The sequence below is a fragment of the Procambarus clarkii genome, chromosome 5 (assembly GCF_040958095.1).
Source record: "Procambarus clarkii isolate CNS0578487 chromosome 5, FALCON_Pclarkii_2.0, whole genome shotgun sequence".
In the NCBI taxonomy this organism is placed as follows: domain Eukaryota; kingdom Metazoa; phylum Arthropoda; class Malacostraca; order Decapoda; family Cambaridae; genus Procambarus; species Procambarus clarkii.
Genome location: NC_091154.1, coordinates 5,320,070 through 5,339,873, shown reverse-complemented (window position 1 = coordinate 5,339,873; position 19,804 = coordinate 5,320,070). Strand labels below are relative to the sequence as shown.

Sequence of the window (19,804 nt, the reverse complement as noted above, 5' to 3'; positions counted from 1 at the left end):
AAGCGCCCAGCTTAGGGAAGGAACCTGTGTGACAGGGTTATCTTCCCTGGGGCGTTCGGGAACCATTCCCGTAGAGGTTCTTGCTGCTTGGCATTTGCCTCGCCCTTGGGACCAGCTGGAGCTTGGGGCCCTTGTTTGGCCCTGGTTAGGAGTCAAGGTGTTGCGCGACCTGCCACCTAAGCGGCGACCGGTTCCTGTTGCCTCTGGAGACGGTGTACTGTTGCGGGGTTTTTCTTTTGTTTTTATTTTCATTTGCCTGGTGGGGTCTGTCTAGTGTGGCTATAGTTCCACTGGTAGTGTTTGGTGGCCATCTGCTAGGCCCCCGTAATTGTACACGTCGCAGGGGTTTTCAGTGTTGTTCTCTACCCTCTTGTTATTTTTGGGTTTCTTAACCGGTTAGCAACACCTTGCCAGGGCTTCCCGTAGCAATCATCTTACGGGCCCTGGAAACCCCTGTCGGGGCTCGGTGGACCATTGAATGTGTCTTCCAGGTTCCAATCCATCTTGTATGGGATCGTTGATTGCTGTGCCCTTGTTTCCGGGTGACAGTCATCATTTTTACCTCCGTCATGTTGCCTGTTGGGTCACTGACACCTTGACCCGGAGTCTTGCGAGATATATTCTCTGCTTGTTCTCCAGTACTCTCCTGATGTTATTACTGTTCAGAGTACAGGCGACATCCGTGTTGCAAGCTAGGTTAGGTTGCTGCAACACGCTAGGTTGGTTTCCCACTCGGATGTCCTGGGGCTGCCTCGTTTTGGTTAGGTGCTGTTTGCCCCTTTCCCTCCCTGTTCCCGGCTCCGGACCGTCTGCGGGTTTCGGAGTCGGGCAGAGTTTAGTTGGGACCGAGATTCGGGCGTTTTTCGGGGGCTGCCCCGTTCGGGTTTGGGACAGAGGTTTTTGAGCCTGTTTCTCCTGCCAAGGCTTCTGGGTCTTACCAGCGGCCCTTTCTTGCTGCCTTTCCCATGGATTCTTCCTTTTCTTTAAGGGCAGAGGGCTTGGAGGACGGCTCTGCCCCGGGGCCTCTGTTGCGGGTTCCCGGGGCTGTGGGGGATGACTGCTAGCAGTTCTGGGGTGGTTTGCCCCTGCCTGGGTTTTCTGCTTCTGGGCGGAGTTTTTCGTCCATCCAGTCTGCTTGCTTCCCACTTTTGCTGGCGTGTTTTCGTATCTTTAGCGTCGATCACAGCCCTCTGTTCTGGTGGCCATTTTCTTCTACCGATTTCCCGGCATGGCCACCAGGGCGGCGTTGCAATTTATTTACATGCGCCTGGGTGTGCGAGTGCCTTGGGTGAGTTTTTCACCTTTTTCAGGGGTTTTATTCTCCTGTTGTTGTTTCTTTGCTTTTCTGGTGTGTTCTGCCCGTTTCCTGTTCCTCTGGGAACATTTGAGTGTTGATTTTACACCGGGTTTTCCGTTTTGTCTGTTTTGGGTCTGGGCCCTAGGGTTTGGACTCTGTCTGTTATGCTCGCTCCCACACCTTGTCCCTTGGTTTTTGGTCTGTTTTGACCGTTTCCCTGGGGGTTCTGTCTGGGGGCTGTGCTTTGCCTTTCTGTGGTGTATCTCCGCCGGCAAGTGTGGTGGTTTGGGCTCCCCCTGGTTCGATTCCAGGTTCTTTTGGGTTTTTTGGTTTCGTTCCGGAGGTTTCTTCCTCTTGGGCCCCCCTTTGTGGGTTCAGGGGGGCATTGTTTCCTCGTGTGTGACCCGGTTCTGCCTTCTGGAGTTCCGGGGTCGGCGGCTTGTAATTTTCTTCTCACGTGTATGTACTCACCTAGTTGTGTTTGCAGGGGTTGAGCTCTGGCTCTTTGGTCCTGCCTCTCAACCGTCAATCAACAGGTGTACAGATTCCTAAGCCTATTGGGCTCTATCATATCTACACTTGAAACTGTGTATGGAGTCAGCCTCCACCACATCACTTCCTAATGCATTCCATTTGTCAACCACTCTGACACTAAAAAAGTTTTTTCTAATATCTCTGTGGCTCATTTGGGCACTCAATTTCCACCTATGTGTACACATGTACATGTACATGTGTACACTGTGTGTGTATGCACATGTGTATGTGCATACGCACGTGTGTGTAACATACCTTGTGTGTGTATGTATATATGTATGTGTATATACATGTGTATATATATAATATATATATATATATATATATATATATATATATATATATATGTGTGTGTGTGTGTGTATGTGTATATGTGTATGTATACTTTTTCTTCGGAAGAGGCTCTGTTCCCTTCTCTGTTGACGGGGCACTCGGGGAGTAGCTTGCTCTGTTGACTCTCACATGGTCCCGCAGTTAGTGGGCGCTTTTGGTTGTCTTCCGGCCTCTGGTGGCGGCGGTGGATGGCTTCTCCCCCTTTGGGGAATTCAGGGCTGGCGGGGTGGGCTTCTTTCCCTGCGCTTTGTCATGTCATCTTAGTGGGTGCGTTGGACGTGGTCGATCCGCCCCATCCTTCTGGAGTTCCCGCCTGCTCTATGCAGACATGGGCCTGTCGAATCTGCGGTTCTTCTGGACTTCTTCAGTCTGTGCCCTGGATTCTATGCCCTCATCGGAGGACTGTTGTCTCCTGTCCGGCTTCTGTTGGGGCCGGGTGCCTGGATGGTGGCCCTGGACCTCCAGGTCAATTGTTGGCACGTTCCTCTCCAGTTTTACGGGACTGGCACAGTTGGTGGTGGGGCATCAGGCTTGCTGCTTTTGTTGCCTTCCCTATTTTGTAATTGGCACTTGGTGTATTTACGCATCTTTACCGAATCTTGGTGCCCTGTTTGAGTCTGCTTGGGATTCGGTGTCTGGCCTACCTTGACGACTGGCTGGTGTGGGCTCCCAGTCGGTCTGCTTGTCTGCTCACCAGGGGTGTGGTTCTTTGGTTCTTTCTAGATCACTGGGTTTGGTTTCCTGGTGATCTGGAGGCAGTTCCATCTGTTTCTGTCCCGGGTTCGGACCTGGCTGGGTCTTGTTTAAGGCTCTTGGGCCGCTCCTTGTCTTTCCCTCCAGAAGTGTTGCTGCGGCTGTGGTCCCGCCTTCGGCTGTTCATGAGGGGGTCCCAGGTTGCTCAGCGGTTGCTCGAGCAGTTGTGCGGGAGTCTGAACTTCGACGTGCTGGTCTGCCCGCGGAGTCGGGTTTGGCTTTGGCGTCTGTTTGTTTCCTTCGGAGACTTCCCTTCCGCCTCTCTTGCAATCGTTGGGTTCGTTCCTCCGGGATCTTGTCTTGGTGCTGTGTCACCAGCTTCCTCTTTGGGGTTTTCAGGGTTCCATGCCTTGGCACCTCCCCGAGCCTTCGCTCGATGTGTTCATGGCCGGGTCATCTCTCGGCTGGGGCTTTGTGACCAGTGCTCACCAGGTCGGCCGGGGATGGTGGGGTCTGTCCGTCTATCGGGCTCACAGCACGGTTCGGGAGTTCGTGGCTGTCTGGTTTGCGCTTTGGAGGGTTTGGGTTACTCGATGCTCTACCATTCAGCTTCATTCGGACTGTTCTCTGGCGGTTCTTTGCCGGAACCACAGGGTTTCTCTTAGGTGTTTGACCTTTGGGGTTGGTCCCTTAGAGTGGCTCGTTTGCTGGATTCTCGGGGTTTGGCTAACCGTGAGGTTCATATCCGGGGTGTGTCCTGCGTCCTGGCGGACAGCTGTCTCGGTTCATTCCTCTGTTCGCGGATTGGCCAGTCGTCGCCGACTCGTTTTGGTGGCTCTGCCAGACGTATGGACTCTGGCCATGGATGTCTTCGAGTCAGCATGGTCTAGGCGTCGCCCATTCTATGTGGCGTCCTTACCCGCCTGCGAGGCATTCACGGTAGATGCTCTTCGGCAGGACTGGTCAAAGTGGGGGTACCTGTTCCTCTTCTCCCGGTCCAGCTGTTGCTTTGGGTTCTGGCTCGGTTGGAGCCCATTCCCACGAAAGTAGTCCTTATGGTCCCTTTGTTGCCGGCCCAGCTTTATTTTCAGACACTGCTTGATAGGTGTCCGAACCCGGGGCGTTTTCCCGCGGCTCCGCCTCTTTCGGTAGGTCAGATCGGTCCTGTATGTGACTGGTTCGGTCTTCTCCTCGGCTCTTCGCGACTGGTATTTTGACGCGGGTATCACCATCTCTGTGGTGATCAGGTGGCTTTGTTGATGGTGTCCCACCTGCGAGCTTCGTCTCGGCAACAGTATGACATTCCTGGTGTTTCTATGCACTTTTTCTTGCTCTTCGTAGGTTGTCTTCTTTTTTGCATCGGGTTGTCTTGTCCCTTCTTGGGTTTTCAGGACTACAGTTATTTGATGTTTCTTACTGTTGCCTCGTTTTGTGCGGCGCTGGCAGAGCCACTCCGGCTTGCGTTTGGGGTGGACGTCACATCTACCCCGTTTCGTACACTTTCTTGTGTTTTGTTTCACCTCCGGCCTGCTCATGCGTCACCTGAGGCGTACTGGTCCTTGATTAGGGTGCCTTTTTATCTTCTCGGTTTGTGGTAGCCCCTTCGGTTCAGGTTTATGCTCTTTGGTACTGGTGGTAGGTTTGTACGTTTGTAGCCTTTCTCCGTCCTTCTGGCGACGGTCGAGACGGCTGCTTTCTGAAGGGGTTCTTGGGTTATTGATGCTTGATTGGTTTGGCCAGGGGTGCGTTCTGTGTTGTCCGGTTGCGTTTTTTTTTGCCGTTACCTGCGTACAGTGTCTGGGGATGTGCTTAGGGTTGATCCGGTTCCCCTCGTTCCCTGTTTCAGGGCTCGGGTCTCCCAGGTCGTCCGCAGAGTTTTTGTCTTCCAGCCTGCGGTCTGTCTTTGTGCCCGTGCTGTTCGGATGTTTGCAGCTTTTGCTGCTGTGTTAGCGACGTCTAGGGTTCATTTTGGGCGCAGGGATTTGAGGGTCGCACAGGTTCTTGGCCGCCCATTCTTTATGCGTGTCTGCTCCTGTGTGTTCTTGTTGCCTTGGGTCGCAGGTTGCAGCCTGTTGTTTCGGCTTCGCGTTGTGGAGTTTGTGGCAGCCACCTCCCGGGTCAGCACTTTCTTTTCCTTCTCTTTGGGTATGAAGCTCCAGGGAGAAGTAGGGGCTCCCCACAGAAAACCAGCATTGAATGTAATGAAACGCCATTTTCTGGGTGAACCCCGGAGGCTCCTGGCAACCCTCCCTCCCACCAGTTAGTGGTTTTTCGCATTGGTTGTAGCTTAGCTTCCAAACTGATGCTAGGCAGCCGGTGCGGTAGGTCCAGGGCTCCCCCCTCCCCTTCTCGCAGGGAGGGCTGCGCGGACGATCAGCGCGGCAGTAAAGTGAGATGTTTGCTTGTTTACTTGTTTCCTTGGGATTGTAGGGAGTTTCTACCTCTCTGTTCAGTTTTTTGTTTTAGTTTTTTACCATATAGGGTTTGTTTTGTTACGCCTACCTTTCTGGGTGCCTAACCCCGGTCGATGGCAGATAAGGAAAACCCCAACCACAAGGGGGTTTTCCAGGGCCATTGCTCCCTGAAACCTCTCTGAATGGGCCAGGCTCTGGCGCTGGTCCCTGGTAGGTCTGAACTCCTTAGCTAATGTCCCGGTCTAATATAACATACATTAGTCCGATAAGTTCCAGGGAGCCTCCGGGGCTCACCCAGAAAATGGCGTTTCATTACATTCAACGCTGGTTTTTTGTAGATAAATTATCAAATTATTAATTCTAATACTGCTGATTTTTCTATCACTTTTCTCTATGATACTATTAACATATTCATTGACAAATAAATGTATCCAGCAATCCCTTGGCAAAACACATGAAGGAAAGTATTTTAAGATGTTACACGCTCCAAAGGGGTAATTTTTTTATTTTTTTTTAAGGAATATTTCTGTGTGGGGCCTTTAACCTCTCGCTGGCCCGACTAAGTCTTACTACCTTCAGTTTTACTTAGGTGGCAGATGAGTGTTCATTACTCATATTTTGCCATCAGAAAGGTTTGGTCCGATGCATTTAACACATTTGTCTGCATCTGTAATCTTTTTTTCATACGTGACTCTGTATTGCGACAGATTATGTTGACAATGGCAACAAAAGCAGTAATGATCATGATCATCATGACAATAATAATAAAGCTGATGAATATAGTGATGATAGTGGAACAGATATTACTAAAGGACTCCACAATCCTGTCATTTCCACTGGATTGCTGGATCAAATGCAAGCAATATAAGTTATACTCTATACATTTGCACACCAACTGAAAAGTCCCATAATCTTCCTGCAGGCAAGAATATAAATTATCCATAGCTATGTACAAATCTCATAATCCCCTTGGCAACAAGATTGTCAGTCATCCAAAACACACTTGTAATCCCCCCCCCCAAAAAAAAAAAAAATATGCTAGACGGCAAGAATATCCGCCAACCATAACATACTGTACCTGAAATGGCCAATTTTCCAACATGGCTGAAAGCTGCACATGCTACAGTAAGATTATCTGTTGACAATTTCACCGTTGAGGCCAACAAGACATTATGTTTGGCCGCTAGCAACAGATACTGATCCGCCGTTACGTGCGATAGGTGGATGTGATTTACCCGCATTCTATTACAAAAGAAAAAATTACATTACATGCAAATACAAATCAACCAAAGATCATTGTAACAACACCGTGATATGGTTCACATAATTTTGTATTACAGGACAAGTTACGTTAATATAGAGGTAAGAGTCCTCTATCCTGGAGTTTGTGCCCTTGCGCACACGTCCCAATACTGCCCACAACAAACTGGTCACACTAACATACTTTCTAACTGTAAATCTCACTTTCTTCTTTCTCTCCCTATTACGATATACTGTACTCGTATCACTTCAAATCCCGATCCCGGGTCCCGGTACAATAGTACAGTCAGGTTCATTCTCGATGCACAGTCGAGAATTCCGAGTTCGAACCCAGGGCGGAACAGTCTTTATATCCTCCCAACTTATTCATATATATGTCTAACTTACTCTTGAAATAATCCAACCATCTCACATGTATTATGTTATTTGGTTATTTGTTCTATAAGTCAACAGCTCTCTTTTGAAACCAGTATTTACCCAGGGCATTCCTAACTCTTAACAAGTCCAATATATACATATTGGATATGTTATACAGTATATCTTAGCATATCCAATACAGGGGAAAAGATTAAGGGAGAGGGTGGGGATGGAGAAAGATGAAAGGTAGAAGACATTTGGATAGACAGATAAGAACATAAAACTCAAGGAAACTGTAGAAGGCCTATTAGGCCATACATCTCAGTTCCTATTTATATCCACCCAATCTCATTAATATATATGACTAACCTACACTTAAAACAATCAAGGGATCCAACGTTTATTATGCTACCCGGTAATTGGTTCCACAAATCCACAACCCTGTTACCGAACCAGTATTTACCCAGGTCTTTCCTAAATCTAAATTTATCCAATTGATACCCATTGCTTCGTGTTCTATTATGTTTTGACATACTGTATTTAATGTCTTATTAATATCTCCCTTGAGAAAATTAACTGTAGCTCTTGAGGTGACTCAAACCAAGGCACTGCCAGCCACAAACTCTACCACTGTACTACCTTGACTTGAAAGTTATACAATATGGGTTTCTACTAAATCGACAGGAAGTCTCGAGGCCTCTACTGAAGCCATTCCAAGTTTTACGTATAACCCTTCAGCACTCGGGTGCAGATAAAGTAGTTCAACATCACATGCCCCAACATCAAAACTTGGATATACAGCTAAGTAGTGTCCACATAGAAAAAAACTGAAATGAAAATTCAGAATGTTGCAACACATCACAGAATACAGAGAAGACATGGGTTTAGGATTATATACCCCATTACACCCCGAGTAGATTAAGACCTATAAACAAAATATTAAATAATGGAAGTGATATGGAGGATACGCTATTATCTTAGAATGTACTACCGACATTCAAAGAATTTTGAACGAAGACCGACAACCAGAGTGCAACTCCAAAGTCTCCTGAGACTGATGGATGCCTACTACTACTACTACTACTACTACTACTACTACTACTACTACTATACAGTGGCACCTCGATTAACGAGTTTAATCCGTTCTGGCACCGAGCTCGTTATGTGGAAAACTCGTCTTAAGAAACAAATTTCCCTGTTTAAAATAAAGGAAATAAATTTAATCCGTTCCACTCCCAAAAACATCCATACTTGTATAACATTTTATAATGTAAATATAATACTGCACATGTAATTATAAATGTTTTGTTGTACCGTTTTCATTTTTACTTTACCTTATGAAGAGTCGTTGCTGGCTTGAGGGAGACGATGGGGAGGTGGGAAGGAGGAGAGGGGTTAAGGTGTGGAAGGAGAATCCACCTCTGAGTCAGGCGGGCTCTCTCTTCTTGGGAATTTCACCCCACTGGGACCGGGTTGTGGTTCACTATCACTGGCTCTTCTTTTCTCTACTTTTGCAAAGAACGTGTCTATTGACAAGTGCTTTTGTCTTTGTTTTAGGATGTTCCTAAAACGAGACAGCATATTGTCATTAAACATGTTCACACATCGGGTTGTCACTGCTTTATCAGGGTGATGCTTTTCCAAGAATGCGGTCACCTTTTCAGACATTCCCAACACTTCCCTGATCTCACTGGAAGAGGCAGCATCCTCCCTTACTTCCTCATCCCCTTACTAATGGTGCAAATTGTTGATGAGGCCCTGCAATACTCCCTTGTGAGACCAGTCACACAGACACCACGCTCATGCTTTGCTATAATTTCCTTCTTCAAATCCACAGTAATTGTGTCTTTCTTCATCTTGACAACACTATCTTTAGGAAGCAGCTTCTTTGGCGACATTGTGCGTTACAAATTGTAGTCACAAAACCACAAAACAAAAAAGCACAAATAAATGCTGAGGGATACTTGTCGTGCACGATACAAAAACAAGACTGGCGTCAGAGGTGTCCAAGAATTTGCGAGAACCCGCGAGACGCTAGGAAGCACCATGTGGTTTTGCTCATTAATAGAGGTGAAGCTCATCAATAGAGGACAAATTTGCTGTGAGTGGCTCACTCGTTACTCGAAATGCTCGTAAATAGAGCCGCTCGTTAATCGAGGTGCCACTGTACATACAATTCTTCTTTACATAATTTTATACCTATCACCAATTTTATCAATCTAAATTATATAATCCCAGACTTACATTTATATTATCTAATTCACTACATGTTATAAATGAAGATTCAAGAATACTGTATTCTTTCAGTAATTGATTGACAATCAACAACTTGGCATGAATTAATCCAATCAATTATAATTATTTAATTGGCTGGATTAATTTAGGTAAAAGTGTTAAATTTAGCATAAATTTTGTTGTGGAAAATGGGTGAGAAAGGAGGGGAGGAGGCCTTACCTGTCTTTGACGTCGTATGCAAACCCCAAGTCCGTCATAACAGCATCATCACCATCCAGCTGGCAATAGCAGACTTTTACCAGTCCACTGCTACTGCCAACAATCAGATACCCTGGAAACACATGAGGAAATTGCCATAACGTGATAAAGCTATGAGAAACTCATCAGCGCAGGACGAAGATCAAACCAGTGTCCCGGGTATCTCCCGAGGCATGCCTTGACCCATGGACCATGATACATTAAAGAGTTTACTTAATACTAAGTTTACTTAATACTGAACAATTTGGAGGATGTTGATCTAGACAACTTCTTCAAAATAGCAGATGTAACGCAAACCAAGAGCAATGGTTTCAAGCTCAAGAAGCCACAACGTAGGACTGAAAATAAGACATGGTTTTTCATCCATAGGGCTATAAACCTGTGGAACCGCTGACCCGCTGAAGCAGTAAATGCCAAAACACTGCTGAATTTTAAAATCCAGCTTGACAAAATCATCACAATGAATGGGGGACTTTTGATAAGCCTCCAACTTTCTGTCCTCGTCGAGGCCACTAGGAAGATAGTGGCTCTCAGGTAAATTGGGAATAAACTAAATATAGTCTCCAATGAAGAAGACTTAATAATAATTATTGTTACTGGGGACAGGAAGCCTGCATTTAGGCTCATTGAGGTCCCCCCTTCCTCCCCACAAAACAGTTGTACAACTCCCAGGTACCTATTATTGAGGTCCCCCCCCCTCCATTCAACAGATTTCTAACTCCCAGGTACCTATTTACTACTAGGTGAACATAGGAATCACATGAGAGGAAACATGCGCAAAAGTTTTTTTGTCCAGCTAGAGGGAAAGAAAAAAGTAATTGGCATCAACAGTATAATCGTTAATATACTCAAGACAATTGGCAGGAAGATGGATTAGAGGCGAAATGTTTGTGCATAAAGACATCGTGAAGCAATATGTTAGGATCATGTGTGGATGACTGAAAGAGGTATACATAGATGGGTTATGGTCAAATCATACACAAGACAGTTTGACAAGGCTCGTTTTCTGATTATCTAAGCTGTTGACATCATTAGCGGTTAGGAGTATTAGGTTAGGCTGTGTTAGGCTCAATTAGGTTAGATTAGGTTAGTCTGGGTTAGGTTTGGTTAGTTTGGATTTGGTTTGGTTAGGTTATGTTGGGTAAGTTTAGGTAGGTTTTAAAATCTGTCGGCAAACTATCTTGTGTATGATGTGAGCGCTCGGAATTCGTAGTCTTAAGGGTCTGGGTTCGATCCCCGACAGAGGCAGAAAGAAATGGGCAGAGTTTCTTTCACCCTGATGCTCCTGCTCATCTAGCAGTATATAGGTACCTGGGAATTAGACAGCTGCTACGGTTTGCTTCCTGGGGATATGTAACAAAAAAGGAGGCCAGGTCGAGGACCGGGCCATGGGGACACTAAGACCTGAAATCCTCTCAAGATAACCTCAAGAAGATAACTTGTATCCATCTAGACCAGCACCCATCTATCTACCTAGACCAGCATATCTTGGGATAGAAGTAGGCTGGTGTTTCAAAACTTTCTCCCAAAGTGTTTAGGTCTGGAGGCCTCATTCAATCAGGTGTGACAGGACTGATCTCATCGACACTTAATTAAAATGCTGAACAATTTTCAGGATGTTGATCCAGACAATTTCTTCAAAAGGTCAGATGTAACACAGACCAGGAGCAACAGTGTCAAGCTCAACAAGCCACAATGTAGGACTGAGAACTGAAGAAGCTTTTTCATATAGTAAATAAAAAGGAAACTGCAAATGGCCTATTAGTTCATATGAGGAAGCTCCTATTTCTATCCACCCAAACATATTCATATATACTGTATGTCTAACCTACACTCAAAACAATCCATCGACCCTATAACTATTATGCCCGAAACGCTGTGTGATTATTAGTGGCTTTAAGCATAGTGTGTACTAGCTCTATCTAGAAATCCAACATAATGCTTGTAAATCATTTTGAATGCATGTAGTTTCACCTGAATAAACATTATCTTATCTTATGTTACCTGCTAATTAATTTCACAGGAAAAACAATTACAAATTTCTGTATGATTGGTGCCAGATAAGGATGCCGAGCTGTGAAGGCAGTTTAAGGAATTCAATTTAACAACACAAGAAGAGAGGGTGGAATAGAGGAAATATGATCATAATAAATAAGATGGCGGACGAAGACGAAGGAACCAAGGCGATGATAAATATGCTCATTCACAGCTGCAGAAATAAATATAGAAAATAACATGCATTGAGGCCAGGCCGGGATTGATCAAACACGGAAGAGTTAACATACAAAACATTTACTGTACATGCAGACGACGAGTCACAATAACGTGACCTGTACATCTTTCATCAAACCTGTGCATCTTTCCTCAATCATGGCAACTTAGTTGACATTTACTAAAAAGTCAATGAGCCCCAAAGCACTAAGAGGTTATCTTATAACAATAATAACCTAGGAGCGGGAAGTTCCAAACCTTGAAAAACTGTTTAATAATACAAACCAAGCCATCGTGATCAAGGAAACATGTACAGGTTTTGTACGAGTGCACATAAATACTTGATTAATCCTGGTTAAGAAATATGAGGAATTAAAATTGTCACAATTGATCTTGACACTATAAAATATAAATTAAGATGCATCAAATCCTTCACCCCACCTTGCCTTCTCTTCTGTTTTATATGTACTAGTTCTGATTATCTTTGTTAGATTTGATAAAAATCTTACAGACAAAATGTTATCATCAACTAAATCTATACTCATCTTGATGAGAAAATAATTGAGGCCATAGAATGAGATCGAACCCACATCCATGGACTCCCCTGGTACACATGATTTCATTGCACATGCTCAAGAAACTGCAAGAATATCAGAAAGAAAAAACCTAACACTGAATATAATGAAATGCCATTTTCTGGGTGAACCCTGGAGGCTCCCTGGCTACAGGGAGCCAACGAGGCTCCCATCAGAAAATGCACCAGATATTCAAGAGGTAGAGGCCATGAGCTACATCTCAAGTCGTTGCCATGGTTAAATAAACAGAGATCTGTTCCACCTACCAACTTTGTTGGTAATGCTATGCCAGTGAATTGCTGACGCAAGGGTTATGTCCATCTTCTGTATAGTCAAAATTCTGACTTCCTCGGCACCAGTGAAGTTTGTGGGTATTCTCCAAAAGACAGCATGGCTGCCCGCTGTCAGTGTAATCAGTATGCTAAAACTACCTTGAGAATCTTCATATACAGGGGTCCACTGAAATTCTGTTAATATATAAATAAACACGATTAACTACTGTAATTTGAAATTGAAATGGAAGTAAGCTTATTGAGATATAAATACACACAAGGGCCTGCTTAACATGTTGATACATGAATGTCTCAAGGATGAGGTTAACGAATCTGACATGTGTGCATGCATGGGTGTACTGTATACGCATGTGTTTTGAGTGTCTGTGTGAGCACAGTATTCACAAATTCCAAATACATTTTAATTTATCCTCTCAATTTCTGCATGAATATATGAGGAACTACAGTCAATGCGTGCAGTCAATAAGTAACTCATCTACACGTAGTTTCTCACAAGACAAATTATTAAAGAAAGCTAACATTTTTGACTCAATGCAAAATACTAAAGCCAAAACTCATGCCTTGGAATATCTCACTACCTGCAGATCTATATAATAGACCAAGTACTGAAGGAAAAATAAGAACAAATGAACACAAGTCTTATTGAAAATGGCAAAAAAACCTATTGGCCCATATGAAGCAGTTCCTATTGGCCCATATGAGGCAGTTCCTATTGGCCTATACAAGGCAGCTCCTATTGGCCTGTACAAGGCAGCTCCTATTGGCCTGTACAAGGCAGCTCCTATTGGCCTGTACAAGGCAGCTCCTATTGGCCTGTACAAGGCAGCTCCTATTGATCCACTCAAGACAGGTCCTATTGGACCATATGCAGCAGCTCCTATTGGCCCTCATGAGGCAGCTCCTATTGACCCTCATGAGGCAGCTCTTATTGGCCCTCATGAGCCAGATCCTATTGACCCTTATGAGCCAGCTCCTATTGACCCTCATGAGCCAGCTCTTATTGGCCCTCATGAGCCAGCTCTTATTGGCCCTCATGAGGCAGCTCCTATTTATATCCACCCCACACTCATTCATATGTCTAATCAATGTCTGAAACAATCTTGTACAGAAAAATGGCATAAATAACATTTCCAAACCAGTATTTATCCCCCAGTCTTTCCTAAATCTAAACTTATCCAGTTTATGTCCATTTTTTATATTCCATTTTGTCTAGATATATTTATCACCTTATTTACAATCCCATTTTGTTATACACATGTTGGGGACACAAACACTAACCATAAACAGATAGCATGTGCATACGAGCGGTGTATGTCTCCAGTTGAGTGGCATGGGGATGACCGGCAACGGCCGCCCAAGAATTAGAGGAGATGTGTCGATGCCAGTGAACCGAGAGGTCCCACAGCTTCTCCCACTTTCGACCCACTCGGCCAACAATGTTTACTCTCTGGTCGTGGGTCGCTAGAGCCAGTAAACACCTGCAGAAATGTTTAACTTTGTTTAGAGGAGTAATGCCTCAACTCAACACACACGATGAAGCTCGTACCAAAGAGCTACACAGTTTTTACTAGTCTCTTAATGACATATAATAATAATAATAATAATAATAATAATAATAATAATAATAATAATAATACAGTAAAAAACCAGCGTTGAATGTAATGAAATGTCATTTTCTGGGCGAGTCCCGGAGGCTCCCTGGAGCTATCCAGGCTGATATGCTAATGTCAGACTTTGACATCAGTCATGTGTATGGAGTTCTGTGGGCCTTCCAGTGACCACGAGCCAGAACCTGAACCCCCCTCCCCTCACAAAGGCACGATGAGCAATGTGGTTGGAAGCATTCTATTTCTGCCATCGACTGGGTTAGGCACCAGAAAGGTAAGCGTCCCAAAACAAAACCCGATTCTGGTGAAAATTGCTACAAAAAGCCAAACAAGTGGATAGAACTCCCCAAACAAAACGAGACAATGAGTATGACGTCACACGTCGCCACACCTCCATCTGCGCAGTTCCCCCTTTCCTGGGAGGGGGAAGGGGGAGCCCCAGGCCCCCGCACCAGCCATCCACCTCTCAGTTCTGAGGCTGGACATAAAAAACCAACATTGAATGTAATGAAACGCCATTTTTTGGGTGAGTTCCGGAGGCTCTCTGGAGCTATCCAGGCTGATATGCTACTCTCAGACTTTGGCATCAGTCATGTGTATGGAGTTCTGGGGGCCTACCGGGGACCACGAGCCAGAAACTGGTCCCCTCAGAGAGCCACGAGTAGGAATGGCCTATAGAAACCCCCATGTGGTTGGAAGCATTCTATGTATGCCATTGACTGAGTTAGGCACCCAGAAAGGTAGGCATCCCAAAAAAACTTCTATTCTGGCGATAATTGCTACAAAAAAACTGAACAAGTGGATAGAACTCCCCAAACAGAAACGAGCAAACAAGTATGACATCACCTGTCGCCGGGCCGCTTTCTGCGCAGCTCCCCCTTCCCTGGGAGGGGAAAGGGGAAGCCCCAGGCCTCCACGCCGGCTATCCATCTCTCAGTTCTGAGGCTGGACATCAAAACACGCGAAAATCGCCGACTGGAAGGAGGGGAAGATTGCCGGAGAGCCTCCGGGACTCACCCAGAAAATGGCGTTTCATTACGTTCAACACTGGTTTTCTGGGGGAGGAGCCCCATAGGCTCCCCGGAGCTACCTACCCAAAGATGAACACAAGAGGGACCTAACCCAGGAGGTGGAAGTTGCACACACCTCAACGCAAAGTGGAGACAAAACTGCAACTGCCAACCCATGGCCACACAGGCCCGACAAGGCCCAGGAACATCAACGAAGGAACCCAGAGCCAACCTACAAATGACGTGGTCATGGGAACAGACCGCAGGCTGGCAAAACCAAACCACCCCGAGGACGACCCGAGAGAACCAGTCCCTGAAACAGAGAAGGAGGGAACCCGGAACAACCCAAAACATGACCTAGGTCACGGCAGCCATGGCACGCCAAGCACGGAGAAGTGTTGCAGCCGAACACAACACACAATGAACCCTCAGCCAGACCAACGAAGCATTAATAACTCTATAATCCCTCTGGAAAGCAGCCGTGCCAGTCTTCACCAGAAAAGAAGGAGACGGCTGCAAGCGAACATACCTATCATGAGAACCAAAAGAGCTGAAACCCAGGCGCCAGAGGAGGGCATGAATCACCCCGACCCCCCCCCCCCCCCCCCCAAAGCCAACGTCCACAAGAAAAGAGCCTCGAAAAACCATCTAGAACCCAAGGGCCACAACAAATCGAGAAGAGAAGAGAGCCTGCAATCCAAGAACCATGATGGCTCAAGGGTGCAAGAGCAGGCCAGAGGTGAACTACACCAGAAACGGCTCGCGAAGCGGTGCAGAGGCAATTCCAAAACCGAAGCAACCTGGAATGGTTCCGCCAGTGCTGCACGAGACAAGGCGATAGTATGTGGCAAGATGACTGCCCCGAACCTCCACAAGAGAAAGACAAGACCACGCTAACAAAACGTGGCAAACCTCAGAAGGGACAAAAAGAAAATGGAAGAACCACCAAAAATCCACACCGCCACCAAGTAGCACACAGGTGGGACACCATAAATGAAGCCACCTGAATACCAACAGCCAACAGATGGTGAGAGACTCGAGGCGGAACAGAACCAGCCCCGCCATGGACCGATCAAACCTAGAAAAAGGCAAAGCCGCGGAAGATCTTGCACCCGAGATCGTTATCACCGAGCAAGCAGAGCCGGAAACCCAAGCTGGCAAAGGAAATGGAATGTCTGCCATACAGAAAACTTCCCAACGCCAGCGAGCTCGCCAGGAGATCGGAGACTCAATGGTTCCAATGTGAGACTCGAGAGAAGGGACACCGCGAGACCTTGAAAATGCCAACTGGCAGGGTAAGCTAGGAAACCAGGAACCCAAACCTGGCAAGCCGGGAAAGAACCAAACATAGGGGCAGTGGAAAACCAGGGAATCGAACATGGACAAAGCCCAACCTAGCAGTAGGAGAGCCAAAATGCACATACAAAACACACAACAATGTGTAGGATAAAATGAGAAAAAAACGGAAAAATGCAAGAAAAACACCAGAAAAAACAGCCCCAGCACCAGCAGCTAGGGACAAGAATGTAGAAGGAAGATGAGGAATGAGGAAGGCAGGCAGCAAATGGGAACGAAAGGGACATGACCAACAACACAGAGACCATAGAGACATCAGGTGATTGACAGTTGAGAGGCGGGATTAAAGCGCCAAAGCTCAACCCCCGCAAACACAACTAGGTGAGAACAGAGAATCCAATGTATATGGAAGGGCTAAGCCAGGCACTGCCAAGAAGGGCAAGGAATGAGTGACCAAGACCACAAAAAACGGGGCCGTAACCCACTGTGTAACAAATAACACAGAAGAACAAGGAAGGCCCCAGGAAGAAGCACGCAAGGGCACGCAAGGGACATAGCAGGGGGAAGATGTAGATGTGTACAGTTAGTGTCCCCCAAGCAGAGATGTAAATGTGTTCAGTTAGTGTCACCCAAGCAGAAATGTAAATGTGTACAGTTAGTGTCCCCCAAGCAGAGATGTAAATATGTTCAGTTAGTGTCCCCCAAGCAGAGATGTAAATATGTTCAGTTAGTGTCCCCCAAGGAGAGATGTAAATGTGTTCAGTTAGTGTCCCCCAAGCAGAGATGTAAATATGTTCAGTTAGTGTCCCCAAGGAGAGATGTAAATGTGTACAGTTAGTGTCACCCAAGCAGAGATGTAAATGTGTTCAGTTAGTGTCCCCCAAGCAGAGATGTAAATATGTTCAGTTAGTGTCCCCCAAGGAGAGATGTAAATGTGTTCAGTTAGTGTCCCCCAAGCAGAGATGTAAATATGTTCAGTTAGTGTCCCCCAAGGAGAGATGTAAATGTGTACAGTTAGTGTCACCCAAGCAGAGATGTAAACGTTACTAATCTTTACTTGTTTCAGATATACAGGTAACTATAATGTGCTGCAATATAAAACAATATATGATTCATAATGCAGGGAGCTTACCTTCCTTGTTCCCCTACTCCATACGGGGACCATGCACCTCTTCGGTACCCCATGTGGTTTATGTCTCCCCCTGGCATGGCTGGGGAAATGTTGCGAACATTGCGTGGATCATGCTCCGCAACAATACGTTGCGGTGTTGATAATACGGAATCGAGCATTACAGCATGGCCAGTCGTTCTCTCCACGTGTTCAACTAACCTCTTGACATCGATACCTGATAAAGAAATCCTGACAATATCAAAACACAAGGAGGCGGTGGGTGATCTCTGGAGTATTGTCAATATGTTGTCTACCCAAGTTTCCAAAGAGTTAATAACTCATCTGTGTCGGAAGTGTTCAAGTATGGTAATAGTATACGTAATACTCCTGGTCTCAGTAGTTCAGTCGGGTTCGTTCTCGATGCACAATTGAGAAATCCGGGTTCAAATCCGAGCGGGACAGAAATGGTTGGGCACATTTCCTTTCACCCAATGCCTATGTTCACCTAGCAGTAAGTAGGTACACAAGAGTTAGTCAGCTTGTTCTGGGGGTTGCATCCTGGGGGGGGGAGTCAGTAAATTGACCTTGAGGGGGGGGGGACCTTAATATAAGCCTAACATGTATGAATGTCGATGATTCCAAGGATCAACATCCCACGACCCAGTCTCTGACCAGGCCTTCTGGTTTGGTGTGGTCTGGTTGCAAGCAACCTTCAACACGGTTGCTCGCAACCAGACATATGAATCACAGCCTGGTCGATCAGGTATCCTTTGAAGGTGTTTATCAAGTACATCATTCATGATTTATCATGATACATGATTTATCAAGTACATATAACAACAGTACATGAAACAGTCTAACTAGCACTAGTTACGATGTACAAGACACTTTCAAATGCATTTATTCACAGCCATTGAGACCTGAGGCTTAACCATTATCATGTTTTTTGTGGTCAATTTATAGCACATCTTTGCAATTGAATATACTTAAGACTCGCAGATCATGCTTATATATCTCGGTTGACTTTTATTTCTCAGCCAGACTAAGATACTGTAGCAATATCACTCATTTGTCTTGTCTTACAGTTTCATATTTGCACAGATGTCTAATCACTTGGAATCCTTGCATTATTTAATTTTGCAAATGGAATGACTATTGGATAAAGGCGTTTCACCTATTTTTTTTATTGCCAATGGTATTTCCAAAAGTTAAACAATCTAAACTAAGACATTTTAATACAATAACAACAAAATATAAAATACAAAAGAGCAATGTGTTTATTAATTAAAATATTTGGCAAGTTATAGTTTGGATTTATTGATAAGCACATTTCTGAGCAGATCATTATGTTGCTTACATATGATGACAGAAAATTCCTGAGGAAGCGTGTTAATTGTGTAGGGGTAGAGGCCACTGGGTGCAGGGATAAAGCTTCCTGGTGAAGGATCACCTATGTCGGTGTAGGAACAGGGGAGCCTCTGGGTAGAGAGATGAAGGTTGCTGGTGAAATATTACCTATGTTTGTGTAGGGACAGGGGAGCCTCTGGTAGAGGATGAAGATTCCTAGTGAAATATTACCTATGTCGGTGTAGGGACAGGGGGTCGCTGCGTAGAGGGATGAAGGTTCCTGGTGAGATATTACTTATGTCGGTGTAGAGACAGGGGAGCTTCTGGGTAGAGTGATGAAGGTACCTGGTGAAATATTACCTATGTCGGTGTAGAGACAGGGAGCCGCTGGGTAGAGTGATGAAGGTACCTGGTGAAATATTACCTATGTCGGTGTAGAGACAGGGGGCCGCTGGGTAGAGTGATGAAGGTACCTGGTGAAATATTACCTATGTTGGTGTAGGGACAGGGGGCCGCTGGGTAGAGTGATGAAGGTACCTGGTGAAATATTACCTATGTTGGTGTAGGGACAGGGGCCGCTGGTAGAGGGATGAAGGTTCGGCTGAACATCACAACGGGACTGCATTCCTCAGGTGACAGAATCAGCTCCTGGAGACACATTACACAATTCAAAGTACAGTATCGGGAAATACATCTCAGAGCAAAAAATTTCAGTGAATCTTTATAAGCATTAAATTATTGTTCTGACTGTATAATGCAATAACAATTAAATATCGTTTGAATAGGAGGGGCAAGGAGAAAGAAACATTAAAGTTACCAAATTTTCAAGCATATATAACAAGTTTAATCATATTTTGTGATTTTTTTTTGGTATTACTATATTCCATCATACATTTACTGAAAGGTGATTTTTCCCGTGATTTATCAAGGGAAAACATGTTTTTGTGCATGTTGTAGCGAGTAGATATCCAAT

The 19,804-nt window shown here is 45.3% G+C and overlaps 1 protein-coding gene across 1 annotated transcript in view; it reads right to left on the bottom strand.

The window, feature by feature from the left end:
* Window positions 1-19,479, bottom strand: part of LOC138372949 (general transcription factor 3C polypeptide 4-like) — a 40,258-nt gene extending 20,779 nt beyond the window's left edge. The window contains exons 1-6 of the mRNA XM_069338838.1: window positions 19,384-19,479; window positions 17,506-17,719; window positions 13,739-13,938; window positions 12,434-12,634; window positions 9,343-9,454; window positions 6,350-6,513 (exon numbers count right to left, since the gene is read on the bottom strand). Of these exons, the coding sequence (XP_069194939.1) occupies window positions 6,350-6,513; window positions 9,343-9,454; window positions 12,434-12,634; window positions 13,739-13,938; window positions 17,506-17,719; window positions 19,384-19,456 (964 nt within the window). The 5' untranslated portion in view covers window positions 19,457-19,479. The remainder of the gene's footprint in view (window positions 1-6,349; window positions 6,514-9,342; window positions 9,455-12,433; window positions 12,635-13,738; window positions 13,939-17,505; window positions 17,720-19,383) is intronic.
* Between the last annotated feature and the right edge of the window lie 325 nt (window positions 19,480-19,804).